The 26064-nt window shown below is 41.9% G+C and overlaps 1 protein-coding gene and 1 long non-coding RNA gene across 4 annotated transcripts in view; one reads left to right on the top strand and one right to left on the bottom strand.

The window, feature by feature from the left end:
* Positions 1–12568, top strand: part of LOC102154451 — a 94504-nt gene extending 81936 nt beyond the window's left edge. For 2 of the 3 annotated variants that reach the window (XR_005380083.1, XR_005380082.1), the window contains exon 5: positions 6478–12568. This is a non-coding gene — a long non-coding RNA (uncharacterized LOC102154451). Of the gene's footprint in view, positions 1–4762; positions 4923–6477 lie in introns of all 3 variants that reach the window. The other variant, XR_005380081.1, reaches the window with a different exon arrangement.
* Positions 12569–16444: 3876 nt separating this feature from the next.
* Positions 16445–26064, bottom strand: part of LOC119866347 (translation initiation factor IF-2-like) — a 17635-nt gene continuing 8015 nt past the window's right edge. Inside the window, exons 3-4 of the mRNA XM_038577919.1 lie at positions 24009–24483; positions 16445–17467 (exon numbers count right to left, since the gene is read on the bottom strand). Of these exons, the coding sequence (XP_038433847.1) occupies positions 17181–17467; positions 24009–24483 (762 nt within the window). The 3' untranslated portion in view covers positions 16445–17180. The remainder of the gene's footprint in view (positions 17468–24008; positions 24484–26064) is intronic.

Below are 26064 nucleotides of genomic sequence, written 5' to 3'. Positions count from 1 at the left end.
CAGGTCGTGATCCCAGGGTCTTTGGATGGAGTCCCACATCAGGCTCCCCCCACAGGGAGTCTGCTTCTTCCTCTGCCTGTCTCTGCCTCTCTCTGTATTTCTCATGAATAAATAAATAAATTCTCAAAAAAAAAAAAAAGATTACATTGAGGGTGAATCACTTAGATCCCCCTTTTAAAGAGCCTGGCTTAGAATAAAGCCTACTGCCAGTGCTCTGGGACCTCTACCGGAAGGTTTTCATTTTCTCTTGACAGGAGGCACTGTCGAAAGTGTCCTTGCCACCTCTCTAGTATTAATAACTACCAAACATAACTAGAGAATCATTAACATGTCAGTGATCTGATTCCATGGGTTTACATCATGATGGAAATAGTCAAGGTCACAAAAAATATGAAAAAGGAAAACAGCAGCTCCTTGATACCGAGCCTAAATTTTCCCCAGCTTTTCTGTCATGGGTACTTTTTTAGGATTTTTGTCCTATATACTGCCTGTGTTTGATGAATTAATTGTTCCCTGACTACATTTTGTTTTTTTAATAATGCCTCAGCTTATAGAATTGAATCAGGGTAATAACAGCAAATGGCAGAAAAATAGTGGTCTAAAATCATCCCCAAACCCAAGCTTCTTCTCTCAGGATGAAGTCCAGAGCTGTGGCAAATAGACTGACACATTACTTGTTTCTTCTAACCCAAATTTCTAGTAACACTCAAAGGCTGGGGTTTTGAAATATTTTACCTAAGGTTTAAAATAATAATAGATCCAATCACTTAAATTCTTTTTTGTTCATCCAATATTTGAAATCTTTATAAGCTCTAAAGTAATATGTTCTGGTTACTGAAAATTTCATTTTATGGGATCCTATAATTTCAATACATGTCTCAACCTAACTTATTCTTGTTTCACCCTAAATCCAGAGGGATCCTGATACCAGCCAAAGTAGACATGGTCAGAAATACTGACATAGACTTATTTACTTAGCCATTGTACACATTCTTCACTGGAGGATGACAGATGTGTTCAGAAATAAGTAACTGAAACAATAATAATAATAATAATAAAATATTATTATACTATGAAATTTTCTTTCAAAATTAAATATATCCTCACTTCGGTGTGGTTGGAGTAAAACAGTCAGAAGACAACATCTGCCTGCTGGTGGACTGATCCAAAGGCAACTCTTCTCAACACATTGTCCCCACTGAAAGGGCTCAGAAAGCTGTCCCGTGGATGGCAAGAGAGGCTCATGTCCTACCACTACCTCAAATCAACACATCCCAAACCCAAAAGCCTATACAACAGGTTCTGCACTCAAATCCAAGTGATATAATCCATCTCATACAGTGATGCAATCCATCCTGTACAACATCAAAGTATGGCAAGGAGTTGAGAGTGGCATCCCTAGACTAACTCATTCCTAGGTACTAACCATACTTAGAGTGGAACTCACTCTACCCTAGAGTTCCTCTCTCCCTGTGGTTTCCACTTCTCTGGTGTTCTGACCATCAGAGTGGGTTTTCAATAATACTCATTATCTACTCCACATGGTTCTATGACTACATAGGGAAGATTCAGATGTCTGTGGGTGGAGGTGGTTGGGGAGGAGTCCCTTACAGTGATCTGATCTCTGAGAGAGACCACCTTACATTGCAAAGTTACCCTCCATCTCCTCACCCATCTAATTGGCTTCCAACTCAAGCCCGTGTTTCCTCCTCAGTCATGACTCCTTCCTATCTGTAAGAGTCACCATCTCTGTGAAGCCTTTTCCTTACCACTGCAGTTAGCAACTGTCATCCCCATACATCACACCCGTGTGTCTCTTTATTCAGTCAGGGCTTTTCAGGTCCTTTTAGGGTCTCACACTTTCTTGAAAATCTGATAAAAGTCATGGGCCCCCTAAAAATCCACATGCTCTTAAACTTCTATGTAAAATGTCAGGACTCTACATTTTAAACCCTTTACTATAATAAGCATCATGGTTATTTTGTTATGACTATTTATTTTCAAACCCGTCTGCCTCACTAGAATGTATGCCATTCTAGGACATGTTCTTATCATGTTTTATCTTCTTCCTTCAATCCCTTTGTGTGTAGTGCTGCATTTAGTATGCATAAGGTACTAAAAAAGGTCAATGGACTGACTAGTACAATATTTAGGTATTAGGTTAATATAGCATTCCCGAATACTAGTCATTAGAGTAACACTCTCACAATTTTTGCCATATCTGCTACAATTTGTCCTTTTGTTTACTTTAAGCTTACCACTTGTGGTAGGTTATTTGCAAAATTATTGCCAAAGATTCTTTCCACCTTGGAACATGTGTGCCACTAACCTCCCAAAAATATATAAAGTCTGTTTTTCTTCCCTTTGGTTCAAGATTTGTCCTGTGACTTCTTTTAACCAATGAAATGTAGCAGGAGTAATGCTTTTTGACTCCCAAGTCTAGGCCTTAAGAGACTTTGCAGCTTTCTTTTTTTAATGTCTGGAGATCCATCTATGATGTAAAAAAGCCCAGGCTGGACTACTAAGGGATGAGAGGCCATGTGGAGAGAGAGAGGCTCAGCCAGCTTCAGCCATTCCAGGCACTCCAGCTGGGCTGGCAGACATGACGGAAGCTGTCTTGGACCTTCTAACTCTATCCAAGTTGTCAAGATGAAGGAATGACCCCAACAGCAGACATCACATGGAGGAGAAGAATTGCCCACGTGTGCCTAGCTAACCCACAGAATCCTAATAAACTGTTGTTTCTTAAGCCACTATGTGCAGGGTAGCTTGTTAAACATCAATAGATAACTGATTTACTACTCTTCCTTAAATAAACTTTTTTCAACTTAAGTACATGTTAAAAGAAAATTTTTGTCTCTTCCATAGACGGAAAATTAGTATCACTTTTTTCATAAAACTAAACTCAATAAAAAAAAAAGTAATATTATTCACTTCTAGCCAAATGCTGCTGCATACAGAAGTCTCTATATTAGTTCCAAAGGAAGATACCCAAATGTCAGACAGGTATTAAAGGTACACCAGAAGTAAACTGGAAGTCTCTCTTTGCTGTAAACTGAACTGAAAACAAACAGAATGAAAATAACATGCATACTTATCCTGAAATGTGCTATTATTTATCACCAGAATTCATCATTTTGCAGCTATAGGTACTAAATAATAACAAAGGTGGTAAACAGCCACGGCAAAAATTGAGAAAGTTACTCAAATGACTGACATTTGGAAGATGCTGTATTAACCTAGCACCTAAACATTGAGACAGGCAGGCAGTCAACACCTTTGGTACCTTCTACACAACAACACAATGCTAAACAGAGAGGTTTAATGAAGAGGCGTTAATGCTAAACAGAGGGGTTAAATGAAAGATAAAACATAATGCAATCCTGTCCAAGAAATACTTATATTCTACTGGAGGAGACAAGAATGTGAATAAATAGTGACAACTCATTAACCATGGTAAATGTAACTGTTAGATTGAAAATGTAAAGCCCATGAACTCAGACTCCAAATCTCTTAACATTTTGCATAAAAGTTTGAGGGTAGATGGCTATTTCTGGCCTCATGACTTTCATCAGATCCTCAAAGAATTCCACTGGAGTCCCACTCCATAATTTGGGAAATACTGGATTAGATAATGCATACTATTGTTCTTGGTTCAATTGCTTCTACCTCAAGACTTTTCCAGATCACCTAGACATTCTTTTTTTAGTTTGTAATTCTGAAGTCAAAACTCTGACCTTCTCTTTTCCCTTTATGGTTTTATATTTGTCTCACATAATTATACAAAAGTTCTTAAATTCCCTGATGACCAAACTCCCCTAAATATCTCAACCATATTTTAAGCTCTTTGAAGCTAGACATGTCATATAACTTCCTGCCTTCTATTTTATCAATAAACATCTGTTGAATGAAGAATAAACCTCCTAGAACTCCTGCAGGAAGTTTTTCCTGCTGTCTAGGACTGATTAAAATGTGTTTTCTATTGCTCAGACTATGAACACTGAATGTGTATTAAATCTGAAATGTTTGTATAATAAAATAGTTGTGGGGGGAGAAAGCACCAAGTTCTTCCTGCAATGTTCTATGTGTACATTCATCCACATCTGCCTGGACTGGAATTCTGTGTCTATGTCTGTTTAGGTCAATGTTGAAAATTGTAAATGGTGTGGGGACTGTGCTTGTTTACATACTGTGTGACGCAGCTTTTGCCATGTTATTCACACACAGGGCCGTGGGACCTCTCCCAGGCATGAAAGTGCTGCTGTTGACATTTATGCTTTTCTCACTCTTTCTTCTTTTATTCTCTTGCTTCAACATAGCAATTTTGCTTCTCTCTGGAACTGAAATCAATGAAAAATATAGATCTCTAAAATTTTAGTACTCTCATCAGAATTTCTTTAAAAAGTTAGCCATGTTGAGGACTGAGTGAGCTGAAGTCCCCTCTGTTCAGAGTTCTTGAAGGTTTGACATTTAAATTTATTCTAAAATAGTTTTTGCATGAAAAACCAAGAAAGGGAGGATTGTGGTTTGTACCTTGGCATGGAATTTTATGTGAGTGGGACAGAAACAGAGTGGCGGTGTTGGAGCTGTCTGCAGGATTTACTGGCACTGATTAGGGCAGGAGTGGTCGAGTGTCCAAACAAGCACATAATTCATATGACTAATTCTAGCTTTGCCTAATCCTCTACCTCCACACACCCCCACAACACACACGATCAACATATATGGAGATGTTAACAAAGCTATCATCTCATTCTCTTAGACTGTTTCTCCTCCATGATTCTCCAGGACTGAACTTTCCCACAAAGGAAAGGGTCTTTAGGGCAAGAGATTGCAAAAGGCAGCAAATCAATGGGAGAATTCCTGCAAAACTTTCTGTGAGGGGACAGAATGAAACATCTTTTATTCCAAGATATTTTCAAGTGAGTAGACTTCTCAGCCATAGGAGCATCTGAAAATATTACATATATATAAGTAATTTATATTATGTTATATATAATAATATATTTACATATGTAAAAAAGTTTATATATATACATTCTATTATTTTTTTCTGAATACTTTTTAACCTTAACTTTCATTTTTTTAAGATTTTATTTATTTATGAGAGACACACAGACAGAGAGAGGGGCAGAGACACAGGCAGAGGGAGAAGCAGGCTCCCTGCAGGGAGACTGACATGGGACTCAATCCCAGGTCTCCAAGATCACACCCTAGGCTGAAGGAGGCACTAAACCGCTGAGCCACCCAGGCTGCCCTTAACTTTCCTTTTTAAGGCATGTTTAAGTACCATGTAAATATACTCCTTGGGACACCTGGGTGGCTCAGTGGTTGATGAGCTCCTGCCTTCGGCTCAGGGAGTAATCCCAGGGTCCTGGGATCGAGTCCCACATCGGGCTCCCTGCAAGGAGCCTGCTTCTCCTTCTGCCTGTGTCTCTGCCTCTCTGTGTGCGTGTGTCTCCCATGAATAAATAAATAAAATCTTAAGATAAATATAAAATAAATAAATAAATAATAAACAAACTCTTTGGTTACATGTGTTAAATTTTAGTTCTTGAAACATCCTTTTCATTCATCTGTATCCCTGAATTTTTTAAATAATAACACTTCCTTACGAGTTTGAACTGATTAGCCATGACATGACACAATAGTGTACAAAGACTTAATACACGTTATGCATGTGTAATAGAAAACACCTGCCACTTGGAACGTACAGCTCACCTAGCACAAAGTAGCAGATTTTGAGGAAAACACCTGGCACATGGGATAACTGCCAGATGCATGTTAAAGCCCTACCTCCAGTGGCCTCACATAATGATTGCAGTGACAGCCCTTGAAATTGCAGGCATCAAGCTGAACTCTCACATCATTTTTCTCAGAGCTTCTTCCAAAAGAAAACAAAGCAGATGTGTGTGTGTGTGTGTGTGTGTGCATGTGTGTGTTTTCCTGTGTTGAAGGTACAAAGTTCTAGAAGTAGATGTTCGACTGTGCCTGAGATATCAACATAGCAGATAAAGAAAATGGGGTGCATATGGAGAGGGTTAAACCAGAGATCCTGGAATGATTCCAAGTTCAAAAATCTATTGTGCTCTGGTTCCTGGCAATTGAGTGAACACAAAACTCTGTTTCTCCCTAGACCTAACGAACAAAAAGAAACAGTAGAATGTCAACCAAAAGGTGGCTGGAGGATGAACAGGTGGGAAGGTGCAGTTCAAATGCAGCCCATCAAAGGCTGTGGGGAGTAGAGCAGGCTCTTGGGTGCTTTAAGCATCTGCTCTAGTGAATGGGATAAAAGGGCCATCTGTACGTTGCATGCATCTGGATATGTCCTCCACCTGGTGAAGACATCCCTGTGCACCTGAATGGATTGTGCATTCACACAATCATCCCTGTGGTGGGATCCTCTGTAGATACGAGCCAGAAAAAGACATTGAATCTTAATCTTGGGAAGTAAAACATCCCTTCCTGTTTCCACAGGTCCATCCCGATAGCAGTGTGGAACAACTCAGAAACAGTCAAAATGTCTGGATTCAGTTCCTTGCTCTATTGTTTATCAATGTGCGGCCTTATGTTATTGGCCAAACTGATTTGAGCCCAAGTTTGTTTTGTTTTGTTTTGTGTTTTAGAGAGAGAGAGAGAGCGCACACACAAACAAGTGGCGGGGGGTGGCAGAGGGACAGAGAGAATCTTTGGCAGGCTCCATACCAAGCATGGAGCCCCATGCAGGGCTCAATCTCATGACCCTCAGATCATGACCTGAGCAGAAATCAAGAGTTGGAGGCTTAACCAGCTGAGCCACCCAGGCACCCCCAAGCCCAAGTTTTTTAAACTGCACAATGAACATAAATGTAGTGCCTGCTTTACCAACATGAAGTGGTAAAGCTTTGTGAACAATGCCTGCGTGTGTGTGCCCACAAGGGGAGAGGAAGAGGTTAGTCTTCCATGGAGTGCCCTGGTGCACATGATACACCGGATGCATGGCAGATGGCACCGTAGTCTAATATGCTAACTGCCAACGAAGTTCACCTGAGCCACACTGAGTGGATGTCTGTTCTCCCACCCATGTAGGTCCCTCTGTACTCACACCCCAGCCTCACTCCTGTAGCCATGTGCAAGTTCATGCTCCTGACACTTGTGCTCTGGAGCCCATCCCTTCTCACCCAACACATTCCTCTGGCAATTGTCCACCCACTCCTGCATCATTGAGTTGTTGTTCCCTAGTAGATCATGCCTAGCACACAAATGTGCTGTAATAACTTCTTCCATTATAAATTTTTTTTTAATTCTCCTTGTGCCACATCCTCCTCTAGCTACCATTCCATTTCTCTTCCTTTTAAGAGTAAAACTCCTCAGAGTAGTCTGCCTCCTGTCCAGCTTCTTCCACTCCCTCTGGAATCCATTTCAAATAGCTCTCATCCTCATTACTTTATTGAAATTGTTAGTGTGAAGTCACCAGTGATCTCCATGGTGCTACACACAAAGGTCAGTTCTCAGCCTCCCCTCACTCACCCTGTCCAACACTGGACACACTTGCTTATTCTCACTTCTTAAAACACTTGGTTCACTTGACTTATGGGACTTTGTTCTGCTCAGAATCCTAGAATGGGAATACCTCTCACATGGAATAAAAAACAAAGCTTTAGAATGGCTCAAAAGGCCCTCTTTGACTACTCTTCTGTGAAGGTTCTTCCAGATAACCAAATAATTCATTTCCTGAATTCCATCAGCTCAAATACCAGTTTCAGTCTGCAAGTCTTTCCCTGACCCCCTAGGTAAAATAACTGCCTCCCTAACTTATCTCCCTTATTTGAAGCTTAATATTACAATCTACATTATACAAGTATAGGTTTACTTATTTTATATAAACTTGTTTTGTTCATGGCCCTATCCCCAGCACCTACAGCAGTGTCTGCACATAGTAGGAATTCAGATACTTAAGAAGTGCTCCAGTGAAGAAATCCTAAGCCCTGGAAACTGAGCAGAGGCTGTACACATAGCCAGCCTTCAATGTTTAGTTCAGAAAGGAGAAGTCAGAATAGAAGTGGACAGTGCTAGGGATGTTCTGTGCTATTTATGTTGGATCAGGTAAATTTCTCCCCGTGAGAGTATGAAGTGGGATAAAAGCGACATGATGCCTTTGAAAAGATTCTACAGTACCAAAGAAAATGCTGATGTCCTGTTTGGTATCCTAAACAGAAGCATATGAAGATATGATCTCTATAAAATAAGAGGAAGGAAATTCAAGAACGAATTGACAAACATGAAACGACAAGAGAGTACGAAGCCACTGGTATAAGAAAAAAATGCAAGGAAACTCAAAATCAGAATTTAAATGTTCCTTTGACACAGAATCATAATAAGTATTCAGAAAATTAATTGTTGCATCGTTGGATCATTTGAGGTTCCCTTCCAAAATGCAGAACAAAAGTGGAAAAAATGCATTAAAAAGATAAAAATTATTAACAAGGTTATTATCTTCAGTGATTTCTGTTGTTGTTCCTATATACTTTTTTCTATTTCTAAATTTTTCACAATGTATGTGTAGAATCATAATAATCAGGAGGAAAGGGAAAGGAAAAAATTAAATATGTATCTTAACACTATTTGTTTATAGCCTTTTTTTTTTTTTGGAAAGGACAGGAAATTCTTTTCTAGCTCACTGGGCCCCTGCAGCCTACTAATGCTATTCTTTCCGTCTAGCATCCAATGACATAATCTAGAAATTCCCCTAACACTTATTTTGTTGGATATCACTGTAGGATTTGGCTTTTTTAATATGACTAGATCTCAGAAGGATTCCGATACTTTGGATGCAATTGGGAGTATTGAGAAACAAACACGAAACAAAGGGTATTGTTTTCTTCACTTTCCTCAACTTTTTAAAAAAGATTTATTTAATTACTTTAGAGACAGAGAGAGATTTGAGAGAACAAAAGAGAGACAGCATAAGTGGGAGTGGCAGGGAGAGGGAGAGAGAATCTCAAGTAGACTCCAGGCTGAGCGAGGAGTCTGAAACAGGGCTGGATCCCACCACCCTAGGATTGGGACCTGAGCCAAAATCAGGAGTCTGATGCTCAACCAACTGTCCCACCTGGGCACCTCTATCTCTACTGTGCCCAACCATTTTGTTTAAATGCCTATTAGGGCAAAGAGTGTCAATCCACTTAAAGTACATATTTTGGGGCTCTCTGGGTGGCACAGTTGGTTGAGCACCCAACTCTTATTTTAAGCTCAGGGTCTGATTTCAGGATCATGAGATTGAGCCCCAATCAGGTTCTGAGCTCAGCGAAGTGTCTGCTAGAATTTCTCTCCCACTCCCTCGTCCCCTCCCTGCACTTAAACACTCTCTCTCTCTCTTTAAAACAGGTGAATAAATCTTAAAAAAAAAAAAAAGTACATATTTTGGGCAAGGGATAAGAAAATGTGCTTGGGCTACTGGGCCTATGTGATTGTTAGTGTTCTGATGGAGAATCTGCCTCAGGATTCTACAGCCCTTATGTGGTGGCCTTGGCTGTTTTGGGTAAGCTTCCAATACTGCAGTCAGGGTTTTTAAACTGCAATTGGCCCTGCTAATATATAGTGTTATTTCTTTCCCTCCTTCCCCAAATTTGCAAGCTTGTTTCTTCTTAAATGCGCCATGAGATGATGCATGAATGCATTTTATTTCCTCAATGGAAATGTAGATGCTGCACAGCTGTTAGACTTGAAATCACCAGGTGGTACTTGGAAACAGGAACTAAGATGCTGTTGCCAGGGTAACCACACATTCTTCCAGCTATGGGAAGAGCTGCCATGTTTTCTATGCTCTTAGGAATATAGTTATAAAAGGATTGGCTTAGTGCATATGAATATTTACTATTTAAAGAGAGCACTCATTTCTTCATAAACCAGTAGAATATTTTTTGATTATTCATATGCCTCAAAAAGACATTTTATCTTTTCAGGGCATCAGGTGTCATCTTTCTTTGCCATTATAATTGTAAGGATCCAGTACTAATATTTTATGGTACCAGTAACATACCAGTACACCTCGTTTTATACATTAGATTCATTTTAAGTAAGCAATTAGAGCTTAGTATTTATACCATTGTGAATTCTGTAAGAAGAATGTATTTAATTCATCAGTCATCTCCCTAGAATCTGGGAGATCTAGAGGCTAATCTGAGATTCTCAAAATTGCAGGCATTTGACAAATCTATAAGGTGGGTTGGGACCACTCTGGCAAGGAAGGAGTAGTTCCACACCACTCAGAACAAAGCAGAAATGAAGCCAATGACACAAATATTCTTCCTTCCTCCCACCCTCCCTTCTTTCCTTTTTTAAAGATCTATTTGCTGAGCCCCTAATTTGCATTAGGGCTGTGGCCAGGGCTGTGAAAGTTTCTCTAGAGATTAAACCCAGCAGTGGAGGTGAAGGTAGTATGGCCAGCTTCATCCACAGTCCTAGGTTTTGTCAAATTGTTTTCCAAAGTGGTAGCGTCAGTGAAATCCTCCCATGAGCAATGCATAAGATTTCTGTTTGTTCTGTTTGTTCTACATCCTCAGCAACACTTGATCTCTGGTGGATGCAAAATCCTATCTTCTGACCTTTTAAACTTTGCATTGCCCTGATCACTGTGCTCTCATGACAACTAGATATTTGAGCTTTCTTTTCCGTATATTGCTTGTTCATATCCTTTACCCATTTTTCCATTGGGTTGCCTTTCCTTTATTGATTTATAGGGATTCTTTATGCATTCTCTTCATGAATTTTTTTATTATATATTTAAAGCTCTTTCTTCCTTGCTCACTGGTCTTTCATTGCTTAAGCATCTTTTAATTTCTGAAGTTTCTCATTTTAACCTTATCAAGCTTATTTTTTGTCCGTGTTCTTCTTTATGTTTTTTACACATTTAAGAAATCCTACCTATTCCAAGTTCACAAAAATGGTTTTTTAGATGTTTAAAAATTGTGCTTTTCACATTTATGTCTTTAAGCTAGTTAAATATAGTTTAAGATAGTTAATTTTTGCTTATGGTGTGATATGGGAAGCTAATTTTTCTTTTTTTCCCCTACTGTACCAAAATCCACTACTGAAGCATCAAAATTTTCCCCAATCTGGCCTCTTACATATACCATGTTTTCAGATACATGTGGATCTGTTTCTAAACGTTATTACTATTCTGCCTTAATGACTATAGCTTCATAGTAAGTCTTGATATCTATTAAAGTAAAATTCTGCACCTTGTTCTTCTTCAAAATTATCTTAACTATTATGGGCTCTTTGCTCTTCCATGTAAAATTCAGAATATCTTGCCCAACTGCTATTGTCATCATAAATATTTTACGCTATGGATTATGTGACTGATTTTTACACACAAAGATTAATCAAGTGCTATACAATCTGATCAGCGGGTGCTTGGCTGCTAATTAAGTTGCATATATGAATTCTAAAAATGCCATACCCCAAAATCATATCAAAAAATGATTGCTGAATGACTTTGGTTGATTATGGACATTGACAGACTTTGGATCTTTCCTCAGAAACAGACTCGGCCATCTCACTCTACTTTGTATGATGCTACCATCAGTAGCCAGTGGCTCACTGTCCTCTCTGGATCAGTGTTAGTAGGTAGGCAGGAGCTTCCATGATTCCTGAAGGAGGAGGAAACCCTAGCACCAGCATCAGTATGGGAGGTGAGACTGAAAAATGTTTCACTTAGGGATGCCTGGGTGGCTCAGCAGTTGAGTGTCTGCCTTCGGCTCAGGGCAGATCCTGGAGTCCCAGGACCAAGTCCCGCATCGGGCTCCCTGCATGGAGCCTGCTTCTCCTTCTGCCTATGTCTCTGCCTCTCTCTCTCTTTCATGAATAAATAAATAAAATCTTAAAAAAAAAAAAAAAGAAAGAAAATGTCCCACTTCGTCTATACTACTCGCCTAGCACCTCCATGCTGCTTGCCCCTCAGAGTTCTCAACATTAATCACATCTCTAGGATTGGATTTAAATTAATCTTTGTACATTCAGAAACTTCAGACTTGTCACTGCTTCAGCAGCAAATGTATGAATCTTGGGGAGCTAAGATAATCTTACATGTATCTTTACATTCCTCTCATATATTTACTACCTTTTTTAAAATTATAATAATGTATAATAACTTGGAGCTACTATAGCTATCTCTGTCTTCATCAAATGCTGGGTATGAGCTTTGAGCACATTTTATGCACCAAGCATAATTCTCAATACTTTGCATATGACTTTCCAGATCATCCTTACAACACTCTTGCAAGGTAGATAATATAATCCCAAACTTACAGGTGAGGAGATTGAAGACCAGAGAAGTTATTGCCTAAGGAAGGTTCGTTATACTATAACTTATAAGTAGTACATTATAGAGTGAAGATTCAAGCCCAGAAATGTTCAGATTTCAAAGTCTTTGATCCTCCCTATAACACTTTAGACTATGTTAAAATCTTCTAGTTTAAAACAATAAACAGGGGCAGTCTGGTGGCTCAGCGGTTTAGCGCCGCCTTCAGTCCAGGGCCTGATCCTGGAGACCGGGGATCGAGTCCCATGTCAGCCTCCCTGCATGAAGCCCGCTTCTCCCTCTGTGTCTCTGCCTCTGTGTGTGTGTGCGTGTGTGCGTGTGTGTGTGTGTGTGTGTGTTAAATAAATAAATAAATAATCTTTAAAAATAAAACAATAAACATAGCATGGGGCACCTGGCTGTCTTAGTTGGAAGAGTATGTGACTCTTCATCTTGGGATTGTGAGTTTGAGCCCCACATTGGGTGTAGAGATTACTAAAAAATAAGTAAACTTCAAAAAAAATTAGAAACAGGATCCCTGGGTGGCTCACTGGTTTAGCACCTACCTGCCTTCAGCCCAGGGCTTGATTCTGGACTCCAGGGATCGAGTCCCACATCGGGCTCCTTGCATGGAGCCTGCTTCTCCCTCTGCCTCTTTCTGCCTCTCTGTGTGTGTGTGTCTTTCATCAATAAAATCTTTAAAAAAAATTTTTTTTAAGATTTTTATTTATTTGAGAGAGAGAGAAAAAAACACAAGCAGAGGGAGAAGCAGGGGAAAAGGGAAAAGTAGATTTCCTCGCTGAGCAGAGAGCTGGGGCTTGATCTCAGGACCCTGGGATCATTATCTGAGCCAAAGGTAGACACTTAACTGACAGAGCCACCTAGACACCCCGAGGCCCTGGATATTCTTAAAACCAGCTCAAAATTAACCTGAGTGTCAACACACCCTGAGAAAAAGTTAGAAAAAGTGAAAATGTTGAATTAGCTGGGACACATGATAAGCACAACAAAAAAGAAAAAAGAAATTCAAGGTTCTCTCCAACTGATTACTTTGAAAAGCTGTAGATATGCTAACTACTGTAAATTTTGCTGAAGAATTGTGCATTATCCTTTTGTCTAGTTTGAGTTAAAAACCCTACGAATTTTAAACCATTCCAAAAGATTCTATAAGTAAGTTGGAACAAAATCACAGACTAGCTACCAATATAGATATTTCCCACTACATGAACTGTGCTACACATAATCAAATGAGCAAAATATGTCTTAAAATTGTACTGTTGGGTAATTCTATCTATGGAAACTATGGGGAGGGGGAATCTTTCACTTTAGTCAATATAAAGTGAAAAGCCTGGATGTCTTCATAGCCTTTGGGTAGCACAGTATGTAGACCTCTGAGCTTTAGTTTTCAAGTTTGCAAAAAAAGGAGAAAATCATAAAAGCAATTGCAAAATCTCAGGTTGATTACATGTGATAATGCATTTGAAGAGTACTTTAGGAAGTATAATGTGTTGCATGCATACGACTTATTAGAAGTTTGATGATCAAAACACCTGTTTCCAAAGCTATGCTTGGACCATGAGTGAACTAAAAAAGCAGAGTTCCTACTCATTTTAGAATGGAACAAATCCAGAGCAGGAGATGGGAATGAAAAACGAGGAGTTTCTAAATGAAAAGGGATAAGATTAGAACAATAGAATATATTCCAAGTTTCCTTAAGAATGTGAGTCAATGCAATTGAAACAATAAAACTTTGTATAGGTGGCACTCTCTTTGTGAGGGGATAGTAAAGATCCTGATCCACACCTTCCAAATTTCAGGACTGCTGAAACTATATAATAAAAGAATCTGGAGAGATAACGTTAAAGAATTAAGACTCTCTGCTATGTTTGGTTGAAGTCCAAACTTTAATGGGGATTTTAACCTACTGCATATCCAATGAGGAATCTGACTGGATAATATTGAAGAGAAATATTTGATGAGAAACAGAAGAGGCCAAAACTCACAAATCTTGTGAGGCCATTCCTGACGTGATTCTATGTCAACAGACTGACTGGTTTACCCACGGCCCTTCCCAAGCTTTCAATCTTTCAGTTACAGCTTGCAAACCATTGGAAATAAAAATAAATAAATAAAATAGTAATAAATAATAAATAAAATTAAAAATAATAAAATGCATCATCTTAAATCATAAATGGATGTAGAAAAAAAGAACCAATAGCATTGCAGAAATATGATTGATGGCTAAAAAGGTCTAATACTCTGGTGTGTCTCTCTTTGTTGTCAGACTCCTAAAAGGTCCAGTGGTACCTTAACCCTAAATTAAGTGTCTTAATAAAACCTCTGATAGAAAACAGCCGTGGACTGTCAGCAAGATGCTTGTGGATTATCCTAAGTAGTGATTAGCAATTGTCATTGGATTCAATGACAAAAACCACTAAACCATCTCTTCCCCAACCCCAGCTACTTAAGTAGACTAAGAACAGAATGAACAACACATACTCTGAGCAGAAGCATAGGAAGTGATATGCAAAAACCTGTCTCCAGAGCTATGGCATTCAATGTGTAGTTTGTGGATGGCACCAGATCCTGGATAGAGGGGAGGTGGGGGCTGCAAGCCAACCTGTACTCCACTTGTCAGGTTCTATGTTCTGGGACAAGCTCTGTCAGCCAGCCTGAAGAGGAATTGTCTCCAAGCAAAAGGCCCCATGCCTCTGAAGGGCTGCAATAGCATAAAACTGTCACAAAACTGTCACATAGACTAGTGGGCCCTGCTGACTCAGCAGTGACTCCCTATATGACTTAGGGAAAACCACAACTTTTCCATTTCATCCAGAGTAAGCCCTTCATATTATTAAACTACAAATGCTTGACAATCCACACACTGACCATGTCCATCCATCACCCACTGATGAGTAACACCAAGGGTCTTTAGCTTTAATTGGAAATAACATAAACAAATTATCTAGCAAGGTCTCACTCTGAGGCTTTAAGCAAGGGCATGACACTCTGGTATACTTTCCTCATCTTCTTGTCTTCCAGCTTTAGCCCATTGAATGGAAGCACCTAGAAGACAAGTCTTCACAACAGTGGATTAATCCCAAGGATTGTTTTTCTTTTAACTACTGATATGTTGCTTCTGCTGGTACTCGATATTAGCATCTACGACTGGGCAAAGACAAAGTTTGAGATTTTTTTTTATTTGTTTAAATAAACACTTGCGTAAGTGTTTAATATGTATTTGGCACAGTTCTAAGTGCTTTCTTTACGAGCATGGACTCATTAAATCCTCACCAGTCATTATTCATTCTTTACATTTGTGAAAATGGAAGCACATAGCTAGCAAAAAGCAGAACCAGGAATCAAGCTAGGCAGTCTAGATCCAGAATCCATTCTCCAATCTAAATTGCCCGCTGTGGTTGCCACTTTAGCTGCAACAAAACAGGTATGTCTGAAAAATATGTTTTCCAATATCTCCACCCAGTGAATAATGTCCTAGGTTAAAATCTTTGACAAATAAATGTTGTTGTCCTGAAAGCCAGATACAATGCCTAAATTTTTAAAAATGTTTTTTAAAAGATTTTATTTATTTATTCCTAAGAGGCACGAATACAGGCAGAGAGAGAAGCAGGCTCCCCGGAGGGAGCCTGACGTGGGACTCGATCCCAGGACCCCAGGATCACAACCTGAGCCAAAGGCAGATGCTCAACCACGGAGCCACCCAGGTGTCCCTAAAAATATGTTTAGTATCACATCAAAGAGCCTATTAGAATGCAATGTTCTCAACTACAGTAAGTAAAGACCAGGTTTGCTTTGTATTCAAAAACAACAACAAAAAAACTCACATACTTTCTGCAGACAAATCTGAAACTTTTTTCAAAAACTTATTTATTTTAGAGAGAGTGGGGTTGGGAGGAGTGGGAGAGAGAGCTTCAAGCAGATTCCACACTGAGCGTGGAGCTGGATGTGGGGCTTGATCTCACGACCCTGAGATCACAACATGAGCTGAAACCAAGAGTCAGCTGCTCAACCAACATGCCACCTAGGTGCCCCAAATCTGAAATATTTTAAAGCAAAGTGAAATACTCGCCCTCAGCTCCTCACTTTCCAGAACCAAGTGACACAAAAATCCCATATTAACAATAATCTGACTTGTCAAAGAAGACCTTTGGCACTTTTTCTCTTTAATTCTTGTTTATAAGTTCAGGTTACAAAGTTTATGAAGTGAAAAATGTCAACTGTGTTTAAAAAGGCAAAGAAGAGTGGAGATCCCTGGGTGGCTCAGCGGTTTGGTACCTGCCTTTGGCCTAGGGCATGATCCTGGAGTCCCGGGATCAAGTCCCACATAGGGCTCCCTGCATGGAGCCTGCTCCTCCCTCTACCTGTGTCTCTGCCTCTCTTTCTCTCTTTCTGTGTCTCTCATGAATAAATAAAATCTAAAACAAACAAACAAAAAAGGCAAAGGAGAGGGGGAGTCTTTAACCAGGACTTCCCATGAAGTTGGTCTTCAGAATGACAAGCAGTTTCATTAGTCAGAAGAAGGAAACTAAATTACTACTCCTTAGATGGACAGAGGAACTTCATGTTCATCAAACTGGTACTCAAAATGAACTTCTAATCCTAATCAGATACATATGTGTGTGAATACACGTATGTATGTGTAAATATCTATGTTTTATAAGGTTGGAATCAGCTAGCTTAAAGTATCCTGCAAATTATGGCCAATTTAGAATCAACTTTATAAAGTAACTAGGAATTACTAGTTAATTAACTAACTTCAGGTTCCTCCCATATTCAGAAAGGTGGATTTTAGCCTAATGGATTAAAAACATAAGTACTAGGTACTTGCTGAGAGCACATCTGGAATCACTTTATTCTGAAACTGTTGTATAATGAGGTGCTAACATAGCCAACTATGGCTCACCCCCCACTGAAATGAGTGTGTGTGTCCTGGACTTAACCCCTTTTCAGTAGCAAGTTCAAATTCCAGAACAGCTTGTCCAGGGATCATGTTGGCAGGAATGTGCTTGTCTTGGAAACCTATGGACCAAAATATGCTCATCCTTAAGAAAAGTAGATCCTGCAGATAACAGACTGGCCAATCAGTGGTTCTCAGATGTCTCAGAACCGTTGGGTCTCCTATCCTTACTCTTTCCAAAGTCAAGCCCATATTCTCTTCAGCACAACCTGTGAAACAAAAGACAATAAGCAAGAAATTGTAACTAGTCCTAACAAAACATCAGACCAAGACATTTTGGGAGAGGCAATTTTCAGAGATGAGCAATTTTTCACGATGTCATTGATAAAGCATATGAATGGACTATAGATTGTGCGGTTGTCAATTCACAAGTTTTCTGGTGGAAACAGATTTATCTAATGGCTGAATAAGATTTATTAATTCCCTAGAAGGGAAGGGAGAAGAAATGGATAGGAAATATCAGAAAGGGAGACAGAACATAAAGACTCCTAACTCTGGGAAAAGAAATAGGGGTGGTGGAAGGGGAGGAGGGCGGGGGGTGGGGATGAATGGGTGACGGGCAGTGAGGGGGGCACTTGATGGGATGAGCACTGGGTGTTATTCTGTATGTTGGCAAATTGAACATCAATAAAAATAAATTTATTATTTAAAAAAAAAAGATTTATTAATCCCCGTGACATGACATTCTGAAGTGGAATGAGAAGACAGGAGACCTGGGTTCTAGCCCCCGTTTTCCCATTAACCAGTAAGTAGCTCAGCCAGTGATGTTGATTTTGTGCCCAGCCTCAACTGCTTCCCTTCATAAAATTAGTCAGATAAATCTTGAAAATCTCTTCCAATTCAGTAAAAAAAACTCAAAGTTTTTTACTGAACCTCAGACATGCAAATATAGATGCATGTGTATGTAGATTGGAAGAGGGATTCCAAACAACCTGTTGAAGAGTAAAACAGGCATGCAAATCCAGATGCTGCTCTATCCTATTCAGACAAGTCTTTAGTTATCATTTCTTCCTCATACAGGTCACATGGGGTGCTCACTGAAATAGGCTTGGAGTTCCCATGGTTTATACCTTTCAGTCTCTCTCATTTCCTTCCCACTTCTTACCCACCATCACACCAAAAGGGATATGGTATGGTGCAGAAATTTGCAAAACTGTACAATGCCATCCTTCTCCCTAAATGTTTTTATTTTGAAAAATAGAGCTATTTTCACTTTAGAATATTATTTATGTTAGCACATTATTGGTTTGTTATTTTTCAATGACTTAAGTATGTTTAAGATTCTAATATGGCAAATATCAACAGATAAAACCCACCTGAACAAACCCTTTGCAGTCCTCAATAGTTTTAAAAGTACAGGGATTGGTGGGGGGAGAGTCCTAAGTCCAGAAAGTTTGAGAACTACAAGTACAGCAGAGCCAGTCTGGCTGACTTCAAATCCCACTTGTACCACTTAGGAGCTGTGTGACATTGCGGACAGTTGCTCAACATTTCTGGGCCTCAATTTCTTCATCTATCAAATGGGCATAATAATAATCCAGCTCGCCTCACAGTATTGTCATGTGGCTTATGAGTCGGTACATGAACTGTACTTAGAACCATTGATGTTATCCATTCCTGTCTTTGGTGGCCTTCCCTTCCTCTTCACCACTTCCATTCCCCTGTTCTCTTTCTCGCTCTCTCCCTTTTGTTTGTTTGTTTTTGCTTGGTTGGGTCTGGTCTGGTCTAACTACTGCTGCCTCTGCCTTACCCCAGCAAGTAGCTGTGACCCACATTGCTTCTGCCAGGGCTAAAGGTGTAGCTGCCCAGGTCCCCCCATAGCAAGCACCACTTTCCTCCCCGTGCTGTGCAGCGGGCTGTATTTTGAGTTTGCCCTTCACAGAAGCTCCATCAGCAAAAGACAGCTGGAAAATCAAAGCAAGCAACGCTAAATTTTTAAAAACGTGCTATGTCAGATGAATTAAAACGTAAAGGAGAAACTTAAGCCTTAGGAATGATCAATGAAACAGAAGAAGGAAGTAGAGGGAAAATGCAAGCAATTATATTCATTCTTTAAAATAAAACTTGGTTGGGGGGGCATATGGTTGGCTCAGTTGGTTAAGCACCCACCTTTGGCTCAGATCATGATCTCGGGATCCTGGGATAGAGCCCCACTATCAGGCTCCCTGCTCAGGGGGCAGTCTGCTTCTCCCTCTACCTCTTCTTGTGCTCTCTTCCTAAAGTAAATAAATAAAATCTTTAAAAATATATGGTATTTTTCTGCCTCATGGGTCTTGGGGGGGTTTAGTTGGACAGACACTAGTGCCTACAGGCCTCCTTCCAAATTTTGTAAGTTTTCACTGCCTTCCAGCTCCTTTTTTAAATCTTTCACCTCCCAGAATACCCTTGCCTCCCAAGAAACTTCAAGGCATCAACTGGTGTAAATATTCTGATGAACCAGATTCCCATCATATGCAGTGACTGATAACTATTTAACCTTCAGGGGAGGGATGGCTTTGACCTTTATTAATATATGTAATCATAATGCCTTCTTTTTATATAGTTTCTAATTTCTAAAGTATTTTCACTGGCAGCCTGGGTGGCTCAGCGGTTTGGCTCAGCGGTTTAGCGCTGCCTTCAGCCCAGGGCGTGATCCCAAAGACCCAAGATCAAGTCCCACGTCAGGCTCCCCGCACGGGGCCTGCTTCTCCCTCTGCCTCTTTCTGCATTTCTCATGAATAAATAAATAAAATCTTTAAAAATATATATTTTCACATGAATTTTCCTTTAGTTCTTAACAATTAGCATGTTATTATTCGTATCTTAGAGTTTAGGAAACTGAGGCTCACAGAAGCTGGCAAACTTGCCCTGAACCACAAAACTTTGGACAGAAATTAAACTGGAGTACAAATGAAAGCGGAGGATTTTTTAAACCCCGGAAGGGAGTGGGATTGGCTGGGCAAAGAGGGGCGGGGCCTAGTGGGGAAAGGTGGTACTGGACTATTTTTGTCAGGGGGTTACCACTTAAGCAAATCTGCTCCACTGTGGAAATTACCTGTACTAATTCCCCAGGGTTTTTCATAGCTTTTGCATTACCTCCACAACTCAAGCTATACATTTTCTCAGAATTTCAAGATTTATCTTTATTTTTTTAATTTACTAATTTGTTTGCGCAATAGCTACTTTGGCTACCTGTTCTAAGAAAGAGTTTTAAAAAGGTATGCCAGGATGCTTTCATATTGGGGCTGCTTCCGAATAGTGTCTGTAAACTGACAACTGTCTGTATTGCATGTGTGATATCATTAAATATATATTTGGTCATTCCAAAACTATCTGGCATTTGTCCTTTACCAACATTACTATTTTAGTTTCTCAATCATGTGAGCTTAAAATGTACAGCTGAATCTAATGAATGTCAAACTTGTGCAGTGACTCAAGTTGATCAGAGTGCTTTTACACAGAAAAACATTTAAGATTCACAAAGGATCCGTTGGGGGTGAATATTTACTTTTTTTTTTTTTTTTTTTAAGATTTATTTATTTGGGATCCCTGGGTGGCTCAGCAGTTTAGTGCCTGCCTTTGGCCCAGGGCGCGATCCTGGAGTCCCAGGATCAAGTCCTGTGTCAGGCTCCCCGCATGGAACCTGCTTCTCCTGCCTGTGTCTCTGCCTCTCTCTTTCTCTCTAGGTCTATCATGAATAAGTAAATAAAATCGTTAAAAAAAAAAAAAGAAAAGATTTATTTATTTGAAAGAGCGTGCAGATGAGTGGGGGTAGGGGCTCAGAGAGAGGGAGAATGCCACGCAGACTCCCTACTGAGTGTGGTGCCCCATGGGGAGCTCAATTCCAGTACCCTGAGATCAAGACCTTAGTCAAAATCAAGAGCTGGCCACTTAATTGACTGGGCAACCTTGCCCGCCCCCTCCATTTTTAAAGATTTATTTATTTCAGAGAAAGAGAACAAAGGGTGAATAGTCACTTTACGGAAAACAAAGACAAATCGTTTTGAACCATCACTCCTTCTGAATAGGTTTAAATTTGCATTAATTTAAACACATCTGTTAAAGAAGAAAGTGTTATCTACAAGGAGTAAGACATCTGAAATATGTGATGTTCTTTGCATGTAAAAGAACTAAGCAATCTGAAATATTTTTAGCAATAGTGGTATGTTTAAGCCAATAAACTCTTCTTTGACCTATTTTTTGTAATTTATCAGTTCTGTCTAGCAGAACTTACTGCAATAATGAAAATGTCTATTTCAGTGCTTGCAATAGGGTAACCACCAGCCACATGTAGCTATTGAGTACTTGAAATTTAGCTAATGCTAGGAAGAACTTGGTTTATTATATTTAATTTTAATTAAACAACTTTGTGTGGCTAGTAGATATGCATCAGACAGAGCACTAATAAGGTCCCCCTACAGCAATAAAAAATCCTATGATTCTATTATTCTAAGGATCCCAAATTGTGAGGCCAGGATTAAACCTGTGGTTAATAAACCTCTGAACATTAATTAGGTACTGAAGTAAAATTGGCTAACCATACAGAATTTTTCAGTTGTTTTTGTTCTTATTTAGTACACTCCAAGAAAACTATTAGGTGCAAAATAACAAGTGGGGCAGTAGTATATATAGTGAAACAAAATATATATCCCTGGCATTGGGCAGTTAGTATCAAATGAAAAGATGATGGAGGAACCCTGGGCAGCTCAGTGGCTGAACTGCAGCCTTTGGCTCAGGTTGTGATCCCAGGGTGCTGGGATCAAGTCCTGCATCAGGCTCTCTGCTAGGAGCTTGCTTCTCCCTCTGCCTATGTCTCTGCCTCTGAGTCTCTCATGAGTAAATAAATAAAATCTTTAAAAAAAAAATTTTTTTTTAAACGATAGGGAATACAAGGAAATATAAGAAAGAAAGGAGGTTGAGGAGTTCAGTATGGACCAAGAATGGACAATGTTCCCAAGGGCACATTGGTCTCCTGGTTCTTAAATCTCAATTCAGTACATCTTTACAAGATAAGACTGATGCAAAAAAAATAAAAATTAAAAAAATAAATAAAAAATAAAAAATAAAAAATAAAAAAGATAAGACTGATGCAAACTCACCCTCTTAACCAGTACTACTGAGTCCCTATTTTAGGACAAACAACTGTGCTGAGCTCTGGGGACACACTGTTGAGCAGCACAGAATGTCTGCCGTTCAGGAAACTTAGGCATCTCCTAGGAGGCAAAGCCACGTGAACAAGCAATGAGAATACAGTGTGGTTATAGGTGCCACCACAGTAGCCTCTGGGTGGCAAGTGAGCACACACAGGAGGCTTCTAAGCCAATCCTGAAGGGGTCAAGGGAGGTTTTGAGGGCAGAAAAGAAGGTTCCAGAAAAAAATGAGAGAAGGGAGGGACGGAGGGAGGAAGGAACCCATAGTTACCTTCTTAGTGAATGTACCCAATATTACTGTTTCTTTTGGAAATTTCCTTTTCACTTTACGTTATGTCATTGACCATTTCAAGGGTGTTCACTTCTTGAGTATGTTTCCATCAATATACTTATCCAACACTGACAATTGAGAAGCCTCATCCTCACTTTCCTGGAGGTCTCACACCACTTCCTAGGGGCTAAAGGTCTTTGAAGACAAACACTACTCCAGAGAAAAAGAAGTTCCTAGGTCAAATATGTCAATACTCTTCCATGTATAAAACATGTAATACTGCCTTGGAATGCAGGAGTTCTTCGTTTCTTTTTTTAAATTGTGTGTGGTTTTCCACTCAAACTAAATTTAGACAGTTCTTCGAACTAAACTTCAGGAAGGTTAAATGAATAAAAGGGGGGGGGGAGGAAGGAATCTTGCCAAAATGTAAATTTAATATTTCAATACAATTATGTTTGTTGGTAGGAAATTTCCATAGCAAGTGACCACAGCGTGGGATTTATCTCCAACAGCCTGGCTTCAAATTCCAGTTGCTCCGCTTACAAGCTGGATGGCCTTTGCCAAGTTATCTGATTTATGTATGCCTCAACCTCCCTAGCTGTAAGGGATGAGGTAAGGCGTATAAGGAGACAGAAGGAACCCCCACCTCACAGACTTGACGAATTTAAATATGTTGACATATATAAATAAGTGAATCCTCACATATTTATAAAGAACTTAAAACAGGGCAGCCCGGGTGGCTCAGTGGTTGAGCCTCCGCCTGCAGCCCAGGGCCTGATCCTGGGGTCCTGGAATCGAGTCCTGCATCCAGCTCCCTTGCAGGGTCCTGGGATCGAGTCCTGCTTCTCCCTCTGCCTGTGTCTCTCTCTCTCTCTCTGTCTCTCATGAATAATAAAATTTTGGGGAAAAAAACAAACAAACAAAAAAAACAAGACAGCACCTATCTCAAGCAGTACACAAGTATTAGCTATTCTTTTTAGTTACAAGAATTCTAACGGCAGAAAAAATATACACTGTTCTGGTGCAAAAGTCAAACAAACAAAAAGCGTAGAAAAGGCATCGGGCAGGTCCAGCAGCTTTTTCTAGCCCGTGCTTTCGCCTCGAGGTGGAAAAGAGAGGAAAAGGCCCCAGAACAGGCTGCCAGGGGACCCGGAACACAGCAAACCCCCGATGCCTCCGCAGCCAGCGCAGCTGGTAAACAAAGATCTCAACTTTCTAATTCAGGCTGGTAATTTCTTTCCTTTTAATTTGCTTCCAACTCTTTGATGGGACGACTTGAGGAAAAGGAAGGGAAAAAAAAAAAAAAAAAAGGCCACAATTACTAGAAAGAACGTAAACAAGGGCACGCACTTGAGATGAAACAGTTGGGCGCGCTCCTGTAGGGCAGCGCCGGGGCCGGGGTGCCCGCGCCGCGGCTACTCAACACAGCAGGCGGACACAGGAAACCTCCGGGGCGCCGCCTCCCGAGCGTCCACGGGGGACTCATGTGGAACCGGCTGCAAGGCCGGGCCCGCGCCCCGAGGGCCGCCTCGCGCGCACACACCAGCGCCCGCGGGCCTGCCGGGGCACGCGGGTCGGGCCGGGGCCGCACCCTCGCTTCCGGCGTGCGTGCGTGCGTGCGTGCGTCCGGCGCGCGCGCCCCGCCGCCGGGGCTCTCCACGTCAGGAGCCACGTACACACGCGCGGACGCGTGCCACGGGGGCGCCGCCGTGCCCCGCACTGCGATGTCCGCGGCGGGGCTCTCTCCGCGGGAACCCGCAGGCCCGCCCGCCCCTTTCCTCCACGCAGCCGGGGGCCGGTCGTGCCGTCCCCGTCCGAGCGCCGTCTAGCTTCCCCGTCGCAGGCGGAGGCCAGCGTGGCCCGCCCGGCCCCGCCCCCCTCGCCGCGCCGCGCCGCGGGGCCTCCGCACCTCCAGGGCCCGCCCCTCCTCCTTTTCCTCCTCCTCTTCTCCTCACTCGCTCCTCTCCCCGTCGCTTCCCCGCCTCGGGCTCGGGAGGCGGCGCCTGGTGAATCACCGTCACGTGGGCCCCCGGTGCGCAGAGGCGGGCGGTGTCTCGGCGGCTCCGGCGCTCGAGTGGAAAATTCCCGGAGACCTACTGAGGCTGCGCGCGGAGGCCCCGCCCCCTCGCCGCGCCGCGCGCCGCCCACCCCCCCGCCTGCCCCCCCCCCGCCTGCCCCCGTCTTCCGGCCGCGGCCCGGCCCCGCCCCTGCGGAGGTTCCTCGGTCCCCCGGGGGCTGCGCTGCGCACGCCCCGCCCGCTGCGGCCCCCGGGCTGGCGCCGCCCGCGCCGCTCGCCCTCGGGTTGGCCGCGCTCGCTTCCTTCGCGCCCCTCCTTGGGGCTCCGGGCCGCCGCGCGGCCTTGCCCCCGACCTTGTGCGCAGCCCGCTGGCATCCTGGCGCCTCCGCCTTCGCCTCTGGGGCGCCGCAAGCGCCCTCGGGGCCGCCACCCCAGATCCGCAGGACACGCCCCCCCCCCCCCCCCCCCCCAGCTCGGGAGGCGCGGAGGACAAAGGCGGAGGGCCGCTCCGGTCGGCGTCCTGCCTGCCGCGCCGCTTAACGCACTGCGTCGTCGCTCCAGCAAAGCGCACGCTCGGCCCAATTTTCTTGCAGCTTCCCCCTGCCTAACCCCCTGCCTAACCCCCCTGCTCATTTGCTTGGCAAATAAGCTGTTTTCTCCATCCCGTGGCGTTCCTTGCTTCGCTTTCCCAACCGCGAACGACATTCATTCCCGAGACGGCAACTTTGGGGAGTCGGTTGACCTCATCCCCCCCAGGGCTGACACGTGGCTACACAATGACATTATCCCCCCCCCAAGGGGTGTGTGATGCGCGCGGTTCACCTCCAGAAAGCAAATGCATTTCACAGTTTGAGCGGCCGGTGGGCTGTGCACGACCCCTCTGGGTGGACGGATGTCCCTGGACGGGGTGGGGATGAGAAGTGGCATTAGCGCCAGATGTCCCCAACGTGAGGGTTACTTGGAGCTGGAGGGAGGAGGCATCGTAATCAGACACGGGGTGCCAGAGATTTCTGCTAAAACCGGGAGTTTTACCTGAGTCAGGATTCCAGAACCAAGCTCAGATATTAAAATGCTTTCCGTCTCAGAACCAGAATTTCGGGTATGTTAATTTTAATAAATCCCTAATTGAGTATCTTAGCCCTGGGCAAAGAAAGATCCAGAAACTGACCCAAGTCTACTGTGGCCTAAGAGTGGTTTGAGTAGAACACATCATGCAGTTGGCTGTCATTTCTCCTTGGGCGAGAAAACAGACCACTAACAAGCCTAGAAATAAAGGTATTTTTAAACCACCTTATTTTGGAGAATTTTAAGAGAGTGAAAATTCCAATTTTCTAAGGAATGGAGCGTACGTACTACTCTATTCCATAAAACATAAATCTTCTCTTTACT

The sequence above is a fragment of the Canis lupus genome, chromosome 27, assembly GCF_011100685.1.
Source record: "Canis lupus familiaris isolate Mischka breed German Shepherd chromosome 27, alternate assembly UU_Cfam_GSD_1.0, whole genome shotgun sequence".
Taxonomy (NCBI): Eukaryota; Metazoa; Chordata; class Mammalia; order Carnivora; family Canidae; genus Canis; species Canis lupus.
This window is presented reverse-complemented; position numbering and strand designations above follow the sequence as displayed.